This window comes from Salmo trutta, chromosome 21 (genome assembly GCF_901001165.1).
Source record: "Salmo trutta chromosome 21, fSalTru1.1, whole genome shotgun sequence".
Taxonomy (NCBI): Eukaryota; Metazoa; Chordata; class Actinopteri; order Salmoniformes; family Salmonidae; genus Salmo; species Salmo trutta.
The window spans coordinates 6,390,065-6,411,639 of NC_042977.1; the positions used below are offsets into that span (position 1 = coordinate 6,390,065).

Below are 21,575 nucleotides of genomic sequence, written 5' to 3' on the forward strand. Positions count from 1 at the left end.
ATATAAGAGATTTCGAAATAACGAATCTTCTTTGGGCCTTTTTTTTGATGTTACACACTATTATATAATTATAAGTCAATAAGACAATATGTAATTTACTGCACTGAAACGAACTATTCCATTGACAGTCAGTGGTCCCTAAAAAAGTCAGCAGGTTGGCTCATTGGCATGCTGGGATCCAGTTCGTTTCGGACGTGTTTACATTTCATACAGCATGAACTCATCGCTGATATAAATGTGACATTATTGTTGTATATGTCTTGCTATGTACTGTAGATCTAGGTAACGGTAGCTAGCTAGCTACCTGGAATTTGGCTCTGTGGGGACGAGCGAGTTTAATTCAGCGCGATTCCATGTTTATCAAAAGTAATGAACGCTAACTAGCTATCGTGGTAAGTAGAAACGTTGCATATTTCAGCAAATTCAGTGTGTCTTCTTCAGTACCTACCTACGTGCATGTGTTCGTATTTATTGTAGATTTCAGTTTCGCATGCATGCATTTTCCACAGCTAGCCAGTTTGACTTGTAGTGCTATGACTACATTATTCCTATTATGCATGGTCAACAAGTGTAAGGTTAGACACTAAGCAAGACTTTCTTTATTCAATGTGTCTCTTGAATACAGAATATCTTGCTTAATCGGAGTATGGCTAGGACAAGTGTAGTTCAAACGAAGCTAATTTTGCATGCCCAACATTTTAGTTATGCTAATCTCATGCAATCCCTCTGTCTCCCAATGTTAGCTCAACCCAGATGATGAGTCCAGTCAATTATGATTTCCAGGACATCAGGCCAGTCACACTACACCTCCCAGAAGAGACGGTCACGTCCTTGTACTGTGTCACTGCTAAGGGGCTGGAGGCCCAAGTGGCCTCCTTAGTCGAAGCCTTCCTGGTTGAAGTGTACCGCTGCAGAGTGTGCCAGTTCACCAGTGGCCTAAAAGGCAGTATCCAAACACACGTACTGGAGAGGCACAATTTAGGAGCCTCCTCCAGCCCTGGTCTTCCCTGTCTTGAGAAGGACAATGGCCTTGAGGTAAGGGTGGGAGTTGACAGAGAAGATGATGAACTGGACCAAAATGGCTCCCCAGGCTACAACCTGGAGGATGACCTCCATTCTGTCTCAAAGGATGCTGATGATGACCAGATGGATCATATGGGCTTGGAGCGCATGTCCTTCCTGCTGCCCATGTACGGCATGCTGCCCAATATCAGTCCCCGGTCATGTGACATGGCCCTGAGTTCCAACTCGGACGGGAGCCTCCACGTTGCACAGACCTGTGAGGTAAGAGAGAAGTTTAACGAGGGGAAAACAAATTGTGTTTCAAATGCAGTGAAAATTCCAGTCGAGTGGATTACTATAGGATCACTATAGGATAGAAAGGTGGACTAGTAATTTCCAATTCTATGTAGGCAATATATTCACAGATTTGTAGCTGCGAATCAGTTTTGTTTATCCTGCTCTGGTCCTATACAGGTGAGCACTTTGTTTGAGGAGGACGAGAGACATGGTGAGGAGGACGAAGAGGAGAGCGTGTTCCGATTGGACGCTGCCGACTCTGTCAACCTGTCGTGTCCAATGGGCTCGGTGGTGATAAACGAGGCCAAGGATGATGAAATGGCCCAGTCCGCTCACCTCATGACCCTGGGGCTCTGTCGCATTTCCACAGCCAACAAGGGCCTCTCAGGCCGAGCGGGTACCCAGCTTCCCTCAACTCCCATCGGGCAAGAGGGTTTGGAGTCAGACACCTCCCTGGATGACAAGATGGATGACAAAATGCCCCAGTCCCAGGGAAAGCAGTCCCCTCCTCCTCATGGCCCCAAGCAGCGGAGGTCACTGTTCTGTGTCCTCTGCCGCGCCACCCTGACCTCTAGACACTTGCTTGAGGTCCACCTTAAATGCCACAACGGGGACAGAGGCTTCAAGTGCCTTCAGTGCGGCTGGACGTCGGCCGGGTGGGGGGAGATGGAGCGCCACTGGAGGGCCCACGGGAAGAGGATGCGGCGGGGGAAAAAAGAGAAAGAGAGGGGCACCAGGCCCCATGGCTGCCAGGTTTGTCTCCGGAAGTTCCGGAGTGTTAAGTCCCGGGATGCACATGAGCGGCGGCACCACAGTCAACGGCGGAGTCCTCAAGAATGCTTCACGTGCCAGCACTGTGACTACAGTGGTGAGGACCTGTTCCAGTGTTTATTCCAATTTTACCCTACTATTCCACCTAATATTGAAATTGTTCCGGGATAGAGTTGCAAAGGGAGGGTTTATTACTGGAATCTTTACCAGTAAACTACTCGAATTTTGGTATCTGTCAAGTTTTTTTTATTTTATCAGGTGACATCTGGTTGCCTTTTTGGGTACTTTTTGGGTACATATTATCACAGGTGTCTGTAATTATCTCTGGGGTCGTTCCACCTCAAAAAACACGAGAGGATTTTGACACCCAACATCTAAGATTGTTCTGAAATTGCTTCTGTAGTTAGAAACAAATAAGATAAGCATTTCTGCAATATTGTTTTGTTAAAATATAATTTGATCTCTGAAGAATTTAATCTAATTGATTGCACCCAAATTGGCAATTTTAATTCATAGGATTCAGATAACGTTCAATAAATATAGTACATAACATCTGATTTGGACAAAACTTCATCCTAACAATGAGTAAGACTTTTTTTTAAATGTATTTAAAAAAAATTAAAGCCGCCCACCCCAACGGCAAAGTATACAGTATCAGTTTGACAAGTGGTATGAAGCTGCGGCTTGGAGTATTTTTGGTGATGGATTTTGCCCATTCAGAGAGAGTATTAATTGAAGTCACTTGCATTTCCCCCCATAAATAAGTGTCAAAGTACCAGGTTTTGCCATCAGATGCTGCTGTTCCTGCTATTGCCACACCCTTCTATCCATTTTGCTGGTCTCTTGTGTTTATTAAATGTATCACAACATTTTCTTTCCAACTTTGGGTAGAAAACCAATAGCTTTTGTGCACGATGAAAATAAATTGTGATCATCCTCACAATTCAAGCCAGTCCTCAATGAAAGCAATTCAGTTTGTCCTTCTCTTAGGCTTAATCTATGTCCAGGAAACTGCCCCTGTGTGTGGTTTATTCCCTTCAAAAAAGGCCTGGATTAGTTGTTAGACCATTCCTGTTGAACAAGCGAACCGTTAGGCTACAGCAGTTATGTTATGGTCTCTAAGGGTTATCAATGGTAAAAGTCCCAAAGTGTTTTGTAATGGTATTGGGTTGTGTTTAGTCAATAACCCATTTCTCCATCACATTTTTGGGCTTCATATGATAATTGCACCATAGGCGTAGCCCTCTCAGAGAGCTGCCACATGTTGGACTATTCAAGGAGAGTTGGGTTGCTAAGAGAAGGACAAACTGAAATGCTTTCATGGGGGACTGGCTTAACTTGTGAGGATAACCACAAAAAAGCTATTGGTTTTCTACCCAAAGCTGCAAAGAAAATGTTGTGATACATTTGATAAACACAAGAGACGAGCAAAATGAATAAAAGCAGGAACAGCCAGATAACTGGTACTTTCACTTAATTTTGGGGGGAAATGCAAGCGAATTCAATTGCTAATTTCTCTGATCAGGGGGAAAAAACTAAAACATCACAAAATACACTGAGAATACATTACATAGTATAAATAAACAATGCTCTTGAGTCGTAGCTTCATACAACTTGTCAAACATAGAGAACTGATACTGGCCATTGGGTTGGGCTTGGTTTGGGTTGACTGGCTGCCCTTGCTCCGGCTAAAAGCCACGCTCACGTACGTTAGTTTCTTCTCCGCAATGAGTCTGGATCGGAGTAGCCCTCCAAACCATAGCCTTGACGACTCAAGCTAATTGTTCCTGCGAGAAAGGGTGGGGACCGACGATACCACGATCAGAACAACTCCTAGAACTGCAAGCTTCAAGAAGGACATTGAATCTAAAAAAAAAAACACTATTTGCTCAATGTATTTTTCTTACCCTATGTGTGTGTGTACAGTACTGTATTTATTCTTGGGATATTGTTTTTCAGAAGGAAAATATCAGGAGTGTGTCTTTAATTCCCCAAATTACCAAAGATTCTGTTAACTTTGGTAAATTACCAGCAGCTTTGCAACCCTATTCAGGGATGAACACATTTACATTAATATAGATGATACAAATTTTAACCAGCTGTCCCATCTCTGTCTATCTTCCAGATAAGTCGTGGGACAAGCTGCACAAACACATTCTCTCAGACCACAAAGCCTTCGGGGACAGACTGACAAACCCGGATGGACTGAGCACCCATGTTGTGTAAGTAGTTTGCCTGTTCCCTTCCTGCGCCATAGTCTCAGAGCAACAAACCAACCTACTCATTGTGTGCACCCAAAATATTTAAAAGCATTTGGTCTGGACATATGCCATATTTGAATTTCATAAAAATGCATCCTTCCCTCTTTTCCGGTGAAGTAATCAATGATTAGACATGGCACAATGGCTCAGTCAAACAGCTTTCAGGAAAAATTGACTTTTTTTAAAGAATTTGAATGGGAATACTGCATAAAATCTATTTGGATGAATTTTCACAAGTTGGTCTTTGAACACAGTTGAGAGTTGATTATCTCAACCATACGTCTTTGACCATTAAAGGGGCAATCTGCTATTGGTACAACCATTTTGGACTTGATAATAAACTTGGTAATGATATACTGTATACCCATTGATTAGTGAAGAATATAACGTTTGTCTCTGAAAACATTTTTTAAAAATGTTTATAAATGAAATTTCATAAATACCTTATTTACATAACTATTCAGTCCCTTGTGACTCAAGTTGAGCTCAGGTGCATCCTGTTTCCATTGATCATCCTTGATGTTTCTACAACTTGATTGGAGTCCACCTGTGGTAAATTCAATTGATTGTACATGATTTGGAAAGACACACACCTGTCTGTATAAGGTCCCACAGTTGACAGTGCATGTCAGAGCAAAAACCAAGCCATAACGTCAAAGGAATTTTCCATAGAGCTCTGAGAAAGGATTGTGTCGAGGCACAGATCTGGGGAAGGGTACCAAAAAATGTCTGCAGCATTGAAGTTCCCCAAGAAGTTTAGAACCACCAAGACTCTTCCTAGAGCTGGCCGCCCGGCCAAACTGAGCAATTGGGAGAGAAGGGCCTTGGTCAGGGAGGTGACCAAGAACCAGATGGTCACTAATAACAGAGCTCTAGAGTTCCTCTGTGGAGATGGGAGAACCTTCCATACGGGCAACCATCTCTGCAGCACTCCACCAATCAGGCCTTTATCCTCTCAAGGGTAGGTGGCACCAAATCGTCCCACCTACATAACAGCCAGTGGAATCCTGTGGCGCGTTATTCAAATACCTTAGAAATGCTATTACTTCAATTTCTCAAACATATGACTATTTTACAGCATTTTAAAGACAAGACTCTCGTTAATCTAACCACACTGTCCGATTTCAAAAAGGCTTTACAATGAAAGCAAAACATTAGATTATGTCAGCAGAGTACCCAGCCAGAAATAATCAGACACCCATTTTTCAAGCTAGCATATAATGTCACAAAAACCCAGAAGACAGCTAAATGCAGCACTAACCTTTGATGATCTTCATCAGATGACACACCTAGGACATTATGTTATACAATACATGCATGTTTTGTTCAATCAAGTTCATATTTATATCAAAAACCAGCTTTTTACATTAGCATGTGACGTTCAGAACTAGCATACCCCCCGCAAACTTCCGTCGAATTTACTAACAATTTACTAAATTACTCACGATAAACGTTCACAAAAAGCATAACAATTATTTTAAGAATTATAGATACAGAACTCCTCTATGCACTCGATATGCCCGATTTTAAAATAGCTTTTTGGTGAAAGCACATTTTGAAATATTCTAAGTAGATAGCCCGGCATCACAGGGCTAGCTATTTAGACACCCAGCAAGTTTAGCCTTCACCAAACTCCGATTTACTATTAGAAAAGTTTGATTACCTTTGGTGTTCTTCGTCAGAATGCACTCCCAGGACTTCTACTTCAATAACAAATGTTGGTTTGGTCCCAAATAATCCATTGTTATATCCAAACAGCGGTGTTTTGTTCGTGCGTTCAAGACACTATCCGAAAGGGTAAATAAGGGTTACGAGCACGGCGCATTTCGTGACAAAAAAATTCTAAATATTCCATTACCGTACTTCGAAGCATGTCAACCGCTGTTTAAAATCAATTTTTATGCCATTTTTATCGTAAAAAAGCGATAATATTCCGACCGGGAATCTGCGTTTAGGTAAATAGACGAAAGAAAATAAAGCACGGGCTCGACTCGTGCACGCGCCTAAGCCCATTATCCTCTTATCGGCCACTTGCCAAAAGCGCAAATGTGTTTCAGCCTGGGGCTGCCTCGATATCATTCAGCTTTTTCCCGGGCTCTGAGAGCCTATGGGAGCTCAGTCTAAGATCCTCAGTCTTCAATAAACAGAGACAAGAAGAACAAGATCTTGTCAGAGAGGGCACTTCCTGTAAGGAATCTTCTCAGGTTTTTGCCTGCCATATGAGTTCTGTTATACTCACAGACACCATTCAAACAGTTTTAGAAACTTTAGGGTGTTTTCTATCCAAAGCCAATAATTATATGCAAATTCTAGTTACTGGGTAGGAGTAGTAACCAGATTAAATCGGGTACGTTTTTTATCCGGCCGTGTAAATACTGCCCCCTAGCCCTAAGGTAGAGTGGCCAGCCACTCCTCAGTAAAAGGCACGACAGCTCGCTTGGAGTTTGCCAAAAGGCCCCTAAATGACTCTCAGACCATGAGAAACAAGATTCTCTGGTATGACAAAACCTGAATGCCTTGAGTGGCCCAGCCCGAGCCCGGACTTGAACACGATCGAACATCTCTGAAGATACCTGAAAATAGCTCTGCAGTGATGCTCCCCATCCAACCTGACAGAGCTTGAGATGGATGACCTGCAGAGAAGAATGGGAGAAACCCCCCAAATACAAGTGTGCCAAGCTTGTAGTGTCATTCCCAAGAAGACTCGAAGCTGTTATCGCTGCCAAAGGTCCTTCAACAAAGTACTGAATAAAGTGTTTGAATACCTACAGTAGTAATCAAAAGTTTGGACACACCTACTCAGTCAAGGGTTTTCTTTATTTTTACTGTTTTCTACATTGTAGAATACTAGTGAAGACATCAAATCATATAGTAACCAAGTTTTTTTTAAACAAATCTAAATATATTTTAGATTCTTCATAGTAGCTGATGACAGCATTGCACACTATTGGCATTCTCTGAACCAGCTTCACCTGGAATGCATTTCCAACAGTCTTGAAGGAGTTCCCACATATGCTGAGCACTTGTTGGCTGCTTTTCCTTCACTCTGCGGTCCAACTCATCCCAAACCATCTCAATTGGATTGAGGTCGGGTGATTGTGGAGGCCAGGTCATGTGATGCAGCACTCCATCACTCTCCTTCTTGGTCAAATAGCCCTTACACAGTCTGGAGGTGTTGGGTCATTGTCATGTTGAAAAACAAATGATAGTCCTGCTAAGCGCTAACCAGATGGGATGGCGTATCGCTGCAGAATCACTGACAGTGTCACCAGCAAAGCGCCATCATACCTCATCCTCCATGCTTCACGGTGGAACCACACATGCGGAGATCATCTGTTCACCTACTCTGCGTCTCACAAAGACAGTGGTTGGAACCAGAAATCTCAAATTTGGACTCATCAAAAACCAAAAGGACAGATTTCCACCGGTCTAATGTCCATTGCTCTTGTTTCAAGCAAGTCTCTTCTACTCCTTATTTGTTTTACCTATATTTAGCCAGGCAAGTCAGTTAAGAACAAATTCTTATTTACAATGACGGCCTACCTCGGCCAAACCGTAACCGCTGGGCCAATTGTACGCCGCCCTATGGAACTCCCAATCACGGCCGTTTGTGATACAGCCTGGAATCGAACCAGGGTCTGTAGTGAAGCCTCTAGCACTGAGGATGCAGTGCCTTAGACTGCTGCGCCACTCGGGAGTCCCTTTAGTAGTGGTTTCTTTGCAGCAATTAAACCATGAAGGCCTGATTCACAATGTCTCCTCTGAACAGTTGATGTTGAGATGTGTCTGTTACTTGAACTCTGAAGCATTTATTTGGGCTGCAATTTCTGAGGCTGGTAACTCTAATGAACTTATCCTCTGCAGCAGAGGTAACTCTGGGTCTTCCTTTCCTCTGGCGGTCCTCATGAGAGCCAGTTTCATCATAGCGCTTGATGGTTTTTGCAACTGCAAATTTTCCGTATTGACTGACCTTTGTATTAAAGTAGTGATGGACTGTTGTTTCTCTTTGCTTATTTGAGCTTTTCTTGCCATAATATGGACTTTGTCTTTTACCAAATAGGGCTATCTTCTGTATACCACCCCTACCTTGTCACAACACAAATGATTGGCTCATACGCATTAAGAAGTGAAAAAAATCCCCAAATTCACTTTTAACAAGGCACACCTGTTAATTGAAATGCATTCTAGGTGACTACCTCATGAAGCTGGTTGAATGCTAAGAGTGTGCAAAGCTGTCATCAATGCAAAAGGTGGCTACTTTGAAGAATCTCAAATATAAAACATTTTTTGATTTAACACTTTTATGCTTACTACATGATTCCATATGTGTTATTTCATAGTTCTGATGTCTTCACTATTATTATACAATGTAGAAAATTGTAATAATTAAGAAAAACCCTGGAATCAGGTGTGTCCAAACTTTTCTTCGTCATTATGGGGTATTGTGTGTAGATTGATTTAGGAAAAAAAACATTTTAATCAATTTTAGAATAAGGCTGTAAAGTAACAATGTGGAAAAAGTAAAGGGGTCTGAATACTTCCCGAATGCACTGTAAGCATTTTTATTCCATTTTTGGTAAACAATGTAATTGTAAACAAACACTTTATAGTCTCAAATGGTTAAAACTATAAGTTTGATCTCATGGATGGTCAGCCCTTGCATTAATGGCTCTCTCTATGAATTTGAGACTGGTTATATTTCTCCAACCCATACATCCCTCAGCTGTTTACCAAAACAACAATGGCGTCGTGACCGATTTGTTGTTGTTTTCAAGTGCAGATTGTCCATTTAACGTTGCCCTCTCCAACTCACAGGTGTGCTTTGAGGAAGTTCCCCCACGAAAGCAATTACCCACAGGACATGCAAGGAATGGAGCCAGAAAAGTGGAATAAGTGGAGGCCGAAGCAGAGGGGAAGAAAGGACAAAGAGGAGGGGAGAGAGGAGCAAGGGCAGAAAGCGGAGGAATCGGTGAGGAGGAAAGGGAGGAAAGAGTTCTGCTGTGCCCTCTGCAACAGGTACAGTCCCTCAGAAGTGTCAGTAACACATTTTACCACAAGGGGTCAGAGTACAGTTTGTTGTGGAAGATATAAGTATTACATATGCTTTGTTTGTTTATTTACTTTTCTGTGTGTTTTCAGTACCATATACACTTTCAAAATAAAATTGCCACTAAAACTGGGCCGTAAAACCATAGAGATCCTATTAATCTACACCCCTCAAAGTTCCAGAATGGTCTGAAAGTGGCAGCCATTGTGGTCAGGGACAAATCCAAACCAGTCTAATATTAATGAATGGCAGTAGAGGCATAGGTGATGCATTTCCTGCTTTTTCTTGTGCAGGAAAATAAAAGTAAGGCATGTGATTAGTGCTGGGCGATATGGGCAAAATATCATAGTATTTTTCAATTTCTTTACGGTATGACTGTATTTGACGGTATTTTATGTTTTTGATTAATAAAAGTTCTACATTTGCTTTATGAGTAGTACGTGACCTTAGGGTGGTAACACATATATTCTAAATTATTTCAATGGGCCTTTCTCCATTCTGATTGTTTTACACTGTTCAATTCAACTTCAACCTAAAATAATTTCCTGCATTTCCATCAATTTCTGCATTTCCTGAGATCATTTCCACACTGCCACGATATGGGCAAAAAAACTAGGCCTTATTTTTAACCAAATGTTGCCATAGACCAAAACACTTGGATGAACTTTTGGAATCATGGAAATAGAATGTTTTATTATAATTCTATAGTTAGAATATAAATAATAGTGGGCACTTTGAATACAGTGTTGTTTGACATGACAACAAATTAAAATGCCATGGACTAGTTATTGTGACAGGGTAGGAACCAAAGTGATGTTCAGTGTGTCTTAGGGGACCCTATAATCTTTGGTTACATTAAATCTTTATTCATGTAGCTAACATATTCATGCTTCACCTATTCCTCTTTGATTTAGAAGATACTGTTGCACAAACAACAAGGCTGATTTAGGCCTCCACCAGCACTGGTATCAGGCTGTATTAGCTAGCTACCTTTGCTCTGACTCAGTACTTTTAGCTAGCCAGCTAAAAGCTAGCGATTTGTACTAGTGGCTAACACGATTTAGCTTAACTTGCTAAGAAAATACAAACTAGCTGTTTGCAGATGTAAGAAACACAAATTAATATTGTAATTATAGAACACTTGTGGAAACAACATCGTTGTCATCAACATTGTTGCATGCGCTACATTGACCATGCAGACTGAACGAAAGTGTCTCGTGGTCAAGTGACAACAAATGCGCTCCTTGAGTGACGGGGTGGGAGTAGGTCTGTGTGGAGTGACTGACTGACTGATCGAGTGAGTGCGAGAGAGATGACGACTCAAGTAGCGGTGTAAACTATACAAATGGATGTTACACACGGCGTATCACATTTAACAAACCAAACATTCAAATCCCGTTATAGAAGGTAGAGTAAAAACCCAAACCGGTCCGTGCATCAGTACCGGTATATGGCCCTACATGTGATGTATCAGAAATTGTCAATCGAAAATGTTGTCATAATTAAAAATACTGTTTATACAGGTTTTGTACAAATGGAATGTTGGCATATTGGCAGTTATTTTGAAACATTTATGGAATTGTTCCTCTAAAACTGGATAGCTAGCTAGCTAACAAACATACAGTGCAGATAGTTTTACACTATGAATTTTAAGATTCTTAGCACAGCACTGGAAACCCATGGTTGGACAACTCCCTTGCCAAAATGGCTGACCTTTCATACCATCATAGATGCGGTAAAGAGGTCAATGGAACGGAGACCATGGCGGAAAGAAGAAAGATGCCAGATTGGTGCACGTTCAACAAATCTGATTTTAACAAAGTGGATATTCGTTAAATCTTTCCCCCGTGCGTTTCCATTGTTTGGATCGAGTTCCATCCAATTGGCGACAGATTTTAATGCATTAAGAAAATGACTTTTTTATTTTTTTTCACCAGTGGCGTCTCCACCAAACGGACTTGGTGCGGATAAAAATCAGTGCGTGATGACGTAGTGCACACAAAGTAATTTCTCACTTAAGTTTTCATGTTCAGAATAAAGTTCAATGTGTTTCCATCACATTTTCCACTCCATTCACTCTACTGAGTTTTGTCACAAAAACCTTTGGGTTAAATAGCAAATGTGCCTCCTCTGGTCTTGGCACGTGTGCTCTAGCCAATAACGGATACAGTGCAGGTAGGCTAGTCTAAATTATGAGATTATTATGATAAGATCGATCATATTTTAATTTGCCGATCATCATGTCACCAGAATAAGATCCTCGATATTTTTTGAAAAGGAGCATCAAGCTCATCAGTTCATCATAACTTATTACATCTGTAGCCTAGTAAACTGCATGCTTTCCCGACGAGTTGTAGTGGGAGGACATGTCATCGCGTGACACCAAGTTCACTTTGATATGGTGGTTATTATATCAATATTTGCGCATAAAAGCGTTTCTGACATTTCTTGCATAATTAATTTTACCAACACAAAAAGTTCCCACCATGTCAAACGAACAAATGATCTGTCGGCATTTACAAAATTGTACAGAAACTTCCTGTTTCAATCACAGCTGTCAGGATTTTTTTTTATATATATGGTATGACTTTATGCACATAAAAGCTGTGGATGGAAACGTGGTTCATAAGAAGGTTCATGTTCATTCTAGTGTTCTAATTCTATGTGTAAAACTTTCATAGAATCATTGCCACTTTATGGTGGTATAGTTACAGCACATATCAAGTAAATGCTACAGTGTGTGAGAGACATACATAGAGAAAGCCCACTTTAAACAAACTACAACCATTAAGGCCTAATGTATACACAATTTCTGAAGCATTGATGTAGTGCTTATAAAGACTTTCTGAATGCCATATAAAGCCTTCATAACGTGTAGTTGTAAGTGCATCTCAATGAGCCCTGTTTCCTGCCATGACAGGAAGTTCTCCACCAAGCTGACCATGCGTCGCCACATGGGCATCCACCAGGGGGACAAGCCCTTTGAGTGTCCCCATTGCCACTACAGCACCCGGCTCAAGGCCTCACTGGTACAGCACCTCCGTGTTCATACAGGTAACGTTTTTAGACCATATTCAATCATCCTAGCTGGTACTGTAGTCAGCACAAGGACACACACACACACACACTAGTGTTATTCATTACATTGTTGTACCTCAATGTTCTACCTGTGTAGTAAGACACATATTACCGTGTGTGTGACTTGTACATATGGGAAATGTGTACGTTTTGGAGTGTTACATTTGTATTGTAAAAAGACAAGTCCAGAATAGCTGGACATGCAAAATCCAGTGTCGGGAACACTGTTGGAGGAGTAACTGTACCCTAAATTATTTGCCCATTGTGCGATGGTTCTTACCAAGAGGCGGGGGGATGTTGCTGTGGCCCAAATTTATTAGAGAACTTTTCCCACACCTTCTCTCCCAGTAATGACTTTGAGAGCTGTGTGGCCATGGTTGCATAATATGCCATCAGGTTGAAGACCGGAATGTTCATCCCATATAGGTCCATTTTCCATTCCACTGACATGATATATACATAACAAACACAATGTTTAGGGGAATTCAGTGTTTCTCCCAGATAAACATAGGGCCCCCGAGAAACATGCAGTAAAGCCGACACCAATATTTACAATATAATGCAGCCATTTTTTTAGGAATTGGGGTGCACTGGGCAACAGAGTAATAATTTGCAGTTTGATTCTGAACAAAACATTTTTTTAGTCAATAGTTGGAAAGCTACTGAACCTCATAATAGCAACTGTTATTGTGCTGAAGATGGTGAAAATGAGGTTGAAAAGTGGTGGAATTGCCCTTTAAGAAGCTACCTACTCTGGCCCAATAAACAGTTATCTACAGTAGCTTTGGGTTTAAAAATGTCTTTCTACTATACAAGGGGTGCAGAGTTCCCAACCTGTCCTTGAGGGCCACAGTCACATAGATTGTTGTACTTGCCTTTAAAAACCCACTGTAGTGACTAGTGAAAAGCCAGCTTTTCAAACTGAAAAACAATGTTCTGAGCTCACCAATAATGTTGTACAGAGTTTTTAGTTTGATAATAATATGTGATAAAAGGTTCAGATTGAAGCCTTATTGTCTCCGTGACCTCTGAGCTGTCAACTATCTACCTGTAGGTGAGAAGCCCTTCAAATGCCTTCAGTGTCCCTACGCCTCCATCGACAGCAGCTCCCTGCGCCGACACTCCCGTACGCACACACAGGAGAGGCCCTACTGCTGCCAGTACTGTCCCTACAGCAGGTAACCACACACACACACACACACACACACACACACACACACTAATGGATGTTTAGAGTTCATGTTAATTGTTTGCTAAGTCTATCTCTACTCCTCAATGGCAGCCTCTGTGTGCCTCGCCAGTCTCCCACACTGTCCACACTGTAAGTTAGCTCTCTCTCTCCCTCACTGTCTGCCTCTGTCTCACTATCTTCCTCTTTCTCTTTTAATCTTTCTGTAGCATCCAGAAAAAGAGCTTAGATCTCCACGCACGACGCCACCACACAGGCGAGTCTTTCCCCTGCCACCTCTGTCCGTACGCTACCCCGGACCGCCAGCTGCTGCTGCGCCATGTGCGCAAGCACCACTCTTCTGATCCATCCCACGTATTGGGAACAAGGACACCCAAACGTCCCAAATCCTCTATCTCTGCTGGAAGGGTCCAGTAATCCTGACAAATAACTTTCTCTGGGTCATGTTCAGTAGGCACCAAATGAAAGAAAACTGACTGATTGAGAGGGACTACCTGGACTTCCTTTTCCATTGCGTAGCCTAATGAAACAGGACCCTGGTCTTGAATGGAAATGTCTTTAATCTTATTAAACAAGCACATTTATTTTACTACACCTCACAATACTTGATATTTCTTTAGAAATATAATGGTAATTGGTAATTACATAGTACTAACCTAAGAATTTTTGGTGAAGTTTATGTAGTTGAATCGATACCGCTTGCTGTGCAGGAACAGAGAGAACAGGGTGGCTGGAGAATGGGTCCTTATGGTTTAGCTGACCCTGCTCATTCCTGATAAATTTAGGATTTTAGACAAATCTGACGGGAGTTGACCAAATCCCCGGACACATTTTTTTAGGAATCACAGTTTTGAGAGAGATATTATTTAAAGTCAGAGAGGACTATTGCAAGAAACTACATACAATCCTTTTTCATTTAATATTCATAATTTTTTTAATTTGAAACACTTTTTTGGAGAGTTTGAAATTCGGAGCTTTGCTCCAGACAATGGCATTTCTGGGCATACATGTAATTTTTAAGCTCAAATCCACCCCATTTTCGAACGTTGCTATCAGCACAACCAATTGACAGAAGTGATGGATTCGACTTCCGCTTTACTTCTCTACTGCAGTGCGCCGGTGCCAAACTTGCCAGAGTAAATGATTTGAAAGAGTCAATTTTAGGAGAATAAAAAGTCAAGTAAACAATAATTAGTGTAAGTAGACTTTATAGTAGGCTAGTTCTGTTGTGATAATAACGTTAGTGTTGTTGTATAGTTAATTATGGCCATCCAGCAAGCCAATAACCATAACGACAACTAATGATCAACATACAGTAACTGTAAAACGTTGGTGAGCATCCACACTAGAGGAAAGTTTATCATTTATCGTTCCACAGTCCTACCCTTTCAATCAACTGATCAACGTAACCTACTGCAAGCTGCCTATTAATAAGGTGCTAACACAAGACCTTTCATGAGGTCTCTAACTCACAGATACTGGTTCAGACCATTCAGTGCTTACAGTGTGTGTTCATTGTCATAGTGACAAATGGTTATCAATTCCTTTGGGTCTGCTTTTTCACTGTGTTCATCTCTGTATGTCCTGTGCCACCATTTGCAATGCATCAGTGCAACAATGTTATCATAACCGGCCAAAAGTGATCACACCAATGCACTTTCTCTCCTCAACTTTCCCAAACATACATTTTCTATGCAGTAGGCCTGTAAAAAAGTCTGTCCTGCTCCTCCTCTCTACCTGACTTTCCCTCACAGTCCCTTAAGTCCCATTAGTTTGGCTGTTCAGCCTACCTTAGTTATCCCTCACCCATCATAACGCTGCTATTCCCAACCAATCGGAACGCTTGGAAATGCGTATTTGGACACTACACCCGCCCAAATGCGTATTTGGACACTACAGTCGTGGCCAAAAGTTTTGAGAATGACTCAAATATTAATTTTCACAAAGTCTGCTGCCTCAGTTTGTATGATGGCAATTTGCATCTACTCCAGAATGTTATGAACAGTGATCAGATGAATTGCAAATAATTGCAAAGTCCCTCTTTGCCATGCAAATGAACTGAATCCCCAAAAAACATTCCCACTGCATTTCAGCACACCCACAAAAGGACCAGCTGACATCATGTCAGTGATTCTCTCGTTAACACAGGTGTGAGTGTTGACGAGGACAAGGCTGGAGATCACTCTGTCATGCTGATTGAGTTCGAATAACAGACTGGAAGCTTCAAAAGGAGAGTGGTGCTTGGAATAATTGTTCTTCCTCTGACAACCATGGTTACCTGCAAGGAAACACATACCGTCATCATTGCTTTGCACAAAAAAAGGCTTCACAGGCAAGGATATTGCTGCCAATAAGATTGCACCTGAATCAACCATTTATCGGAACATCAAGAACTTCAAGGAGAGCGGTTCAATTGTGAAGAAGGCTTCAGGGTGCCCAAGAAAGTCCAGCAAGCGCCAAGACCGTCTCCTAAAGTTGATTCAGCTGCGGGATCGGGCAGCACCAGTACAGAGCTTGCTCAGGAATGGCAGCAGGCAGGTGTGAGTGCATCTGCATGCACAGTGAGGCGAAGACTTTTGGAGGATGGCCTGCTGTCAAGAAGGGCAGCAAAGAAGCCACTTCTCTCCAGGAAAAACATCAGGGACAGACTGATATTCTGTAAAAGGTACAGGGATTGGACTGATCAGGACTGGGGTAAAGTCATTTTCTCTGATGAATCCCCTTTCCGATTGTTTGGGGCATCCGGAAAAAAGCTTGTCCGGAGAAGACAAGGTGAGTGCTACCATCAGTCCTGTGTCATGCCAACAGTAAAGCATCCTGAGACCATTCATGTGTGGGGTTGCTTCTCAGCCAAGGGAGTGGGCTCACTCACAATTTTGCCTAAGAACACAGCCATGAATAAAGAATGGTACCAACACATCCTCCGAGAGCAACTTCTCCCAACCATCCAGGAACAGTTTGGTGACGAACAATGCCTTTTGCATGCATGATGGAGCACCTTGCCATAAGGCAAAAGTGATAACTAAGTGGCTTGGGGAACAAAACATCGATATTTTGGGTCCATGGCCAGGAAACTCCCCAGACATTAATCCCATTGAGAACTTGTGGTCAATCCTCAAGAGGCGGGTGGGCAAACAAAACCCCACAGATTCTGACAAACTCCAAGCATTGATTATGCAAGAAGGGGCTGCCATCAGTCAGGATGTGGCCCAGAAGTTAATTGACAGCATGCCAGGGCAGATTGCAGAGGCCTTGAAATAGAAGGGTCAACACTGCAAATATTGACTATTTGCATCAACTTCAAGTAATTGTCAATAAAATCCTTTGACACTTATGAAATGCTTGTAATTATACTTCAGTATTCCATAGTAACATCTGACAAAAATATCTAAAGACACTAAAGCAGCAAACTTTGTGAAAATTAATATTTGTGTCATTCTCTCAACTTTTTGCCAGGACTGTACACCCGCCCACTCAGGTCAGAGTTATTGTCATCCAAAGAGAGAAGACGCAGGTTTTCAGAGGACTTTTTATTGTCGACAACAACACGAATATATGAATGCATCGAAATAACCACAACAATAAGATTTCAAGTCATTCAAATTGTCACACATAAAGAACTACCTTCAATTGAAGCACCTTTGTGTGTGTGTGGTGGTGACAATTAAGAGAGTAATTGGCATCAACATTATGTTCTAACACTGTAGTGAGCAGAGCCTAAGCAATTAGCATAAGATAATAGTGTGTGAGTGCATTCACAGCCCACCCCTCAGATGAGTGAAGCACATGGGGTTGTGTGAAACTTACTAAAAACAGCTAGCTGTTTTTACATGGTCCAGCTAGATGTTTTTACAAGGCCTGTTTTACATTTAGCAAGAGCAAGCATGCTTCTTTCCCCAAATAGGCTATTAGGCCTAGTTAAAAAAAACATCTAAATGTACTGAACAAAAATAATGTTGGTACCATGTTTCATGAGCTGAAATAAAAGATCCCAGGAATTGTCCATACGCACAAAAATATTATTTCTCTCAAATGTTGTGCATAAATTTGATTACTCCCCTGTTAGTGAGCATTTCTCCTTTGCCAAGATAATCCATCCACCTGACAGGTGAGGCATATCAAGAAGTTGATTAAACAGCATGATCATTACACAGGTGCACCTTGTGCTGGGGAAAATAAAAGGCCAGTCTAAAATGTGCAGCTTTGTCACAAAACTCATTGTCACAGCTGTGTCAAGTTTTGATGGAGCATGCATTTGGCATGCTGACTGCAGGAATGTCCACCAGAGCTGTTGCCAGATAATTTAATGTTCATTTCTCTACCATAAGCTGCCTCCAACTTTGTTTTAGAGAATTTGGCAGTACGTCCAACCGGCCTCACAACCGCAGACCACATGTAACCACACCAGCCCAGGACCTCCACATCCGGCTTCTTCACCTGCGGGATCATCTGAGACCGGACAGCTGATGAAAATGTGGGTTTGCACAACCGAAGAATTTCTGCACAAACTGTCAAAAACTGTCTGCGTGCTCGTCGTCCTTACCAGGGTCTTGACCTGACTGCAGTTCAGGCGTCGTAACCGACTTCAGTGGCCAAATGCTCACCTTCGATGGCCACTGGAGAGGTGTGCTCTTCAGTGGCTGAGACAGAAGATGTTCTGACTTTATACACTGCACTCGTTGAGAGAGGTAGTTAGAAAACCATGCCAAAGACCCCTCAGAAACACCAAGACTCCTTAGCTGGCCCACAAGAATGGAATGGTCTACCGTATCAAAAGCTTTGACCAAGTCAATAAAAATATCAGCACAACATTGCTTAGAATCAAGGGCAATGGTGACATAATTTAGGATCTTTAAGGTTGCAGTGACACATCCATAACCTGAGCGTAAACCAAATTGCATACCAGAGAGAATACTATAGACAGCAAGAAAGCCAATCAGCTGATTATTGACACATTTTTCCAACACTTTTGATAAACAGGGCAAAATAGAAATGAACCTATAACAGTTAAGATCAGCTTGATCTCCTCCTTTTAAATAAAGGACGCACCGTGTCTGCCTTCCAAGCAATAGGAACCTCCCCAGAGAGGAGAGACCAGTTAAAAAGGTCAGAGATAGGCTTGGCGATGATAGGGTCTGCAACCTTAAAGAAGAAAAGATTCAAACCATCTGACCCAGATGTTTTTTGGGGGTCAAGTTTAAGGAGCTCATTTAGCACCTCAGACTGCCTGCAGGGAGAAACTTTGTAGCGGGGCAGAGTAAAAAAGAGGGAGAAGCATCGGGGCTAGTCACATTAGAAGGGGTGGGAGATGAGGAAATGTTGGACGGGCAAGGAGAATGGCTGACTCAAATAGGAATCCTGACTTAATGAATTGGTGATTAAAGAGCTCAGCCATGTACCAACCACATCAACATTAACAGACATGGGCAGCTGTGAGGAGGAGGGTTTGTTCTCCAGGTCTTTAACTGTTTTCCAGGACTTCTAGGGGTTAGACCCACGGAGAGAGAACTGCTCTTTAAAATGACTTACTTTGGACTTCCGAATAGCCTTAGTGCACTTATTTCTCATTTGCCTGAACGAGAGCCTGTCAGCCTGAGGTATATGTGCGTGTCACATATACTCCCTCTCTGGCGCTCTAGGTTACCAGGCTGCTCATTATTACGCACACCTATCACCATCGTTACGCACACCTGTCAACATCGTTACGCACACCTGTCACCATCGTTACGCGCACCAGCACCCCCTCAAACTCACCTGGACTTCATCACCTTCCTGATTACCTTCCCTATATCTGTCACTCACTTTGGTTCCTTCGCCAGGCGTTATTGTTTCTGTTTCATGTCTGTACGCTGCCTGTGTTTGTTTTGTCCATGTTCGTTTATTCTAAAATTATTCACTCCCTGTGCTTGCTTCCTGACTCCCAGTGTACACGTTACAGAATGAGGCGTTGTTGTTTAATGTCTGTACCCTACTTGTCTTTTTTTGTTTCTTGTGTTATTTATTATTAAAAGTCACTCCCTGAACTTGCTTCGCGACTCCCAGCTTACACGTTACAGTGTGCCAAGCCTTTCGCCAAATGGAATTCTTGAGATGGAGTAACTCTGCCAGATCATGGTCGAACCAGGGGCTGAACCTGTTTTTAATTATCATTTTCTATATGGGGGCATGTTTGTTAACAATACCACTGAAAATATTAAAAAAAGAAGCTCCAAGTGTCTTCGACAGAGGGGATCCAGCTGATTCTATACCATTTTACAGAGGCCAGGTCATGAAGGAAGGCTTGCTCATTAAAGTTTTTTAGCAAGCGTCTATGACATAAGGACAGGTCGTTTCACTTAGCAGCCATTACGAATACAGGCTGTAAAACAGTGATCACTAAGGTCATTACAGAAAACACCAGACTGATAGCTGTGAGGATAACATCAAGGAGAGTAGCCTTTTCTGGGTGTTTGGAGTTGTTGGGTTCTGAGAATATGAAATATACTTATTCATGTCACTGAGGGAGAGAGGGTAATGTATAACTTTTACATTATATCAGGGATCTTATTGAAATAGAGTGCTTAGGGTTAGAGGGTCTACACCAGAAGTTAATGGTTATCTGTAGGAGGAAGGTATATATGTGTGCAGAAAGCGATCACATGTGGCAGGCATTGATAAGGGGAGAGAACCATGGATTAGTGATGAAGGGGGTCGAGGTCAGGTCATGTTAAGGGAGAAAGAAAAGTTTATGGCCCGTATTATTTAGTGTCCTGCTGAGCAGTAAAGATACAATGTTTGTACAGATGTGTCGGAAGATACTCAGCCTAGGAGAAAGGGTTAAATATCAGTGCTTGCGTGAAAATGTCTTTGTCTGAATGCAGCTGTATTGGCCCTCTGGGAAGAATAAACTTGGTTAAGTTTTCAGTGTCCGTTGAGTTTTTTTACTCTGAGAATTAGAACCTAACAGAGTGGGTGTTTGGAGTCATACCTTGTGCGATTGGTAATAATCTCAGAAAGATTTAGGGAGTCCCATTGTTTTAGGACTTGGTCAGGTGGTTTAAGCATGTCCCTGTTTAGGTCACCTAGCAGGACGAATTCAGACTTAGTGTAAGGGGCCAGGAGAGAGCTTAGGGCAGGTAGGGTACAGGCCGGTGCTGATGGTGGACAATAACAGTCAACAAAGTGCTATTTGAAAGTTTTAATGCTTAAAACTAGCAAATCAAATTGTTTGGGGACAAACTTGGTGGAGACAACTGAGCACTGAAGGTGTTCCTTGGTTAAGATTGCCACTCCACCACCTTTAAAAGATGTCTTGCCGAAAAATGTCATAACCAGAAAGGTTAACATCAGTGTTCAAAACACTCTTCCTTAACCACGTCTCAGTAATGACCCAACACATCTGGATTGGAGCTGTGAACCCACACTTTCAATTGATACATTTTAGGTAATAAGCTTCTAGTGTTAACATGCAGAAAACCCAGGATTTTACGAGAGCAGAAATTAGTGAAACGGATATCAGAGCCCAAATCAGAATTAGGGCCAGGGTGTACATGCGCATTTCCAAATATCATCAGTAGTAATAAAATCAGGACAGGGAGAGCTCTGCAGTGTTGATTTTTTATGACATTTGAATGTGTATCAGATCATATTGTACAGCAAATTCATCAGGTAACATGAATACAAAGCTGGCAAGAGGTGGTTAGAATAGGATGGGAGGCCAAGAGTCTGTGTAACCAATAAAGAGTCAGAGTCCCGAGTGTGGAAACAAACAGTCTGTCCCACGGTTTGGTAAACAAGCAAGTTCATAGTCAACAAAGCACAGAGTAATGAGGCAAATGGAATAAAGCGCAATAAAACATATATAATGACTTGGGGCTAGCTTGGGAGAAGTTTTTTTTCGGGAGGCAGATTCCTTGTAGAAAATCCCAGTTAGCTTGCTAAAGTAGCTAAC

General features: G+C 42.0%; 1 protein-coding gene across 1 annotated transcript; it reads left to right on the forward strand.

The window, feature by feature from the left end:
* Positions 1-120: 120 nt before the first annotated feature.
* On the forward strand, positions 121-14,836 carry si:dkey-154p10.3 (zinc finger protein 70). Its single transcript, XM_029704051.1, has 8 exons — positions 121-392; positions 744-1,284; positions 1,477-2,167; positions 4,196-4,292; positions 9,147-9,347; positions 12,299-12,432; positions 13,511-13,634; positions 13,855-14,836. Exons 2-8 carry the CDS (start codon positions 754-756, stop codon positions 14,060-14,062), a joined length of 1,986 nt encoding a protein of 661 aa, XP_029559911.1. The 5' UTR covers positions 121-392; positions 744-753; the 3' UTR covers positions 14,063-14,836.
* The last annotated feature ends 6,739 nt before the right edge of the window (positions 14,837-21,575 follow it).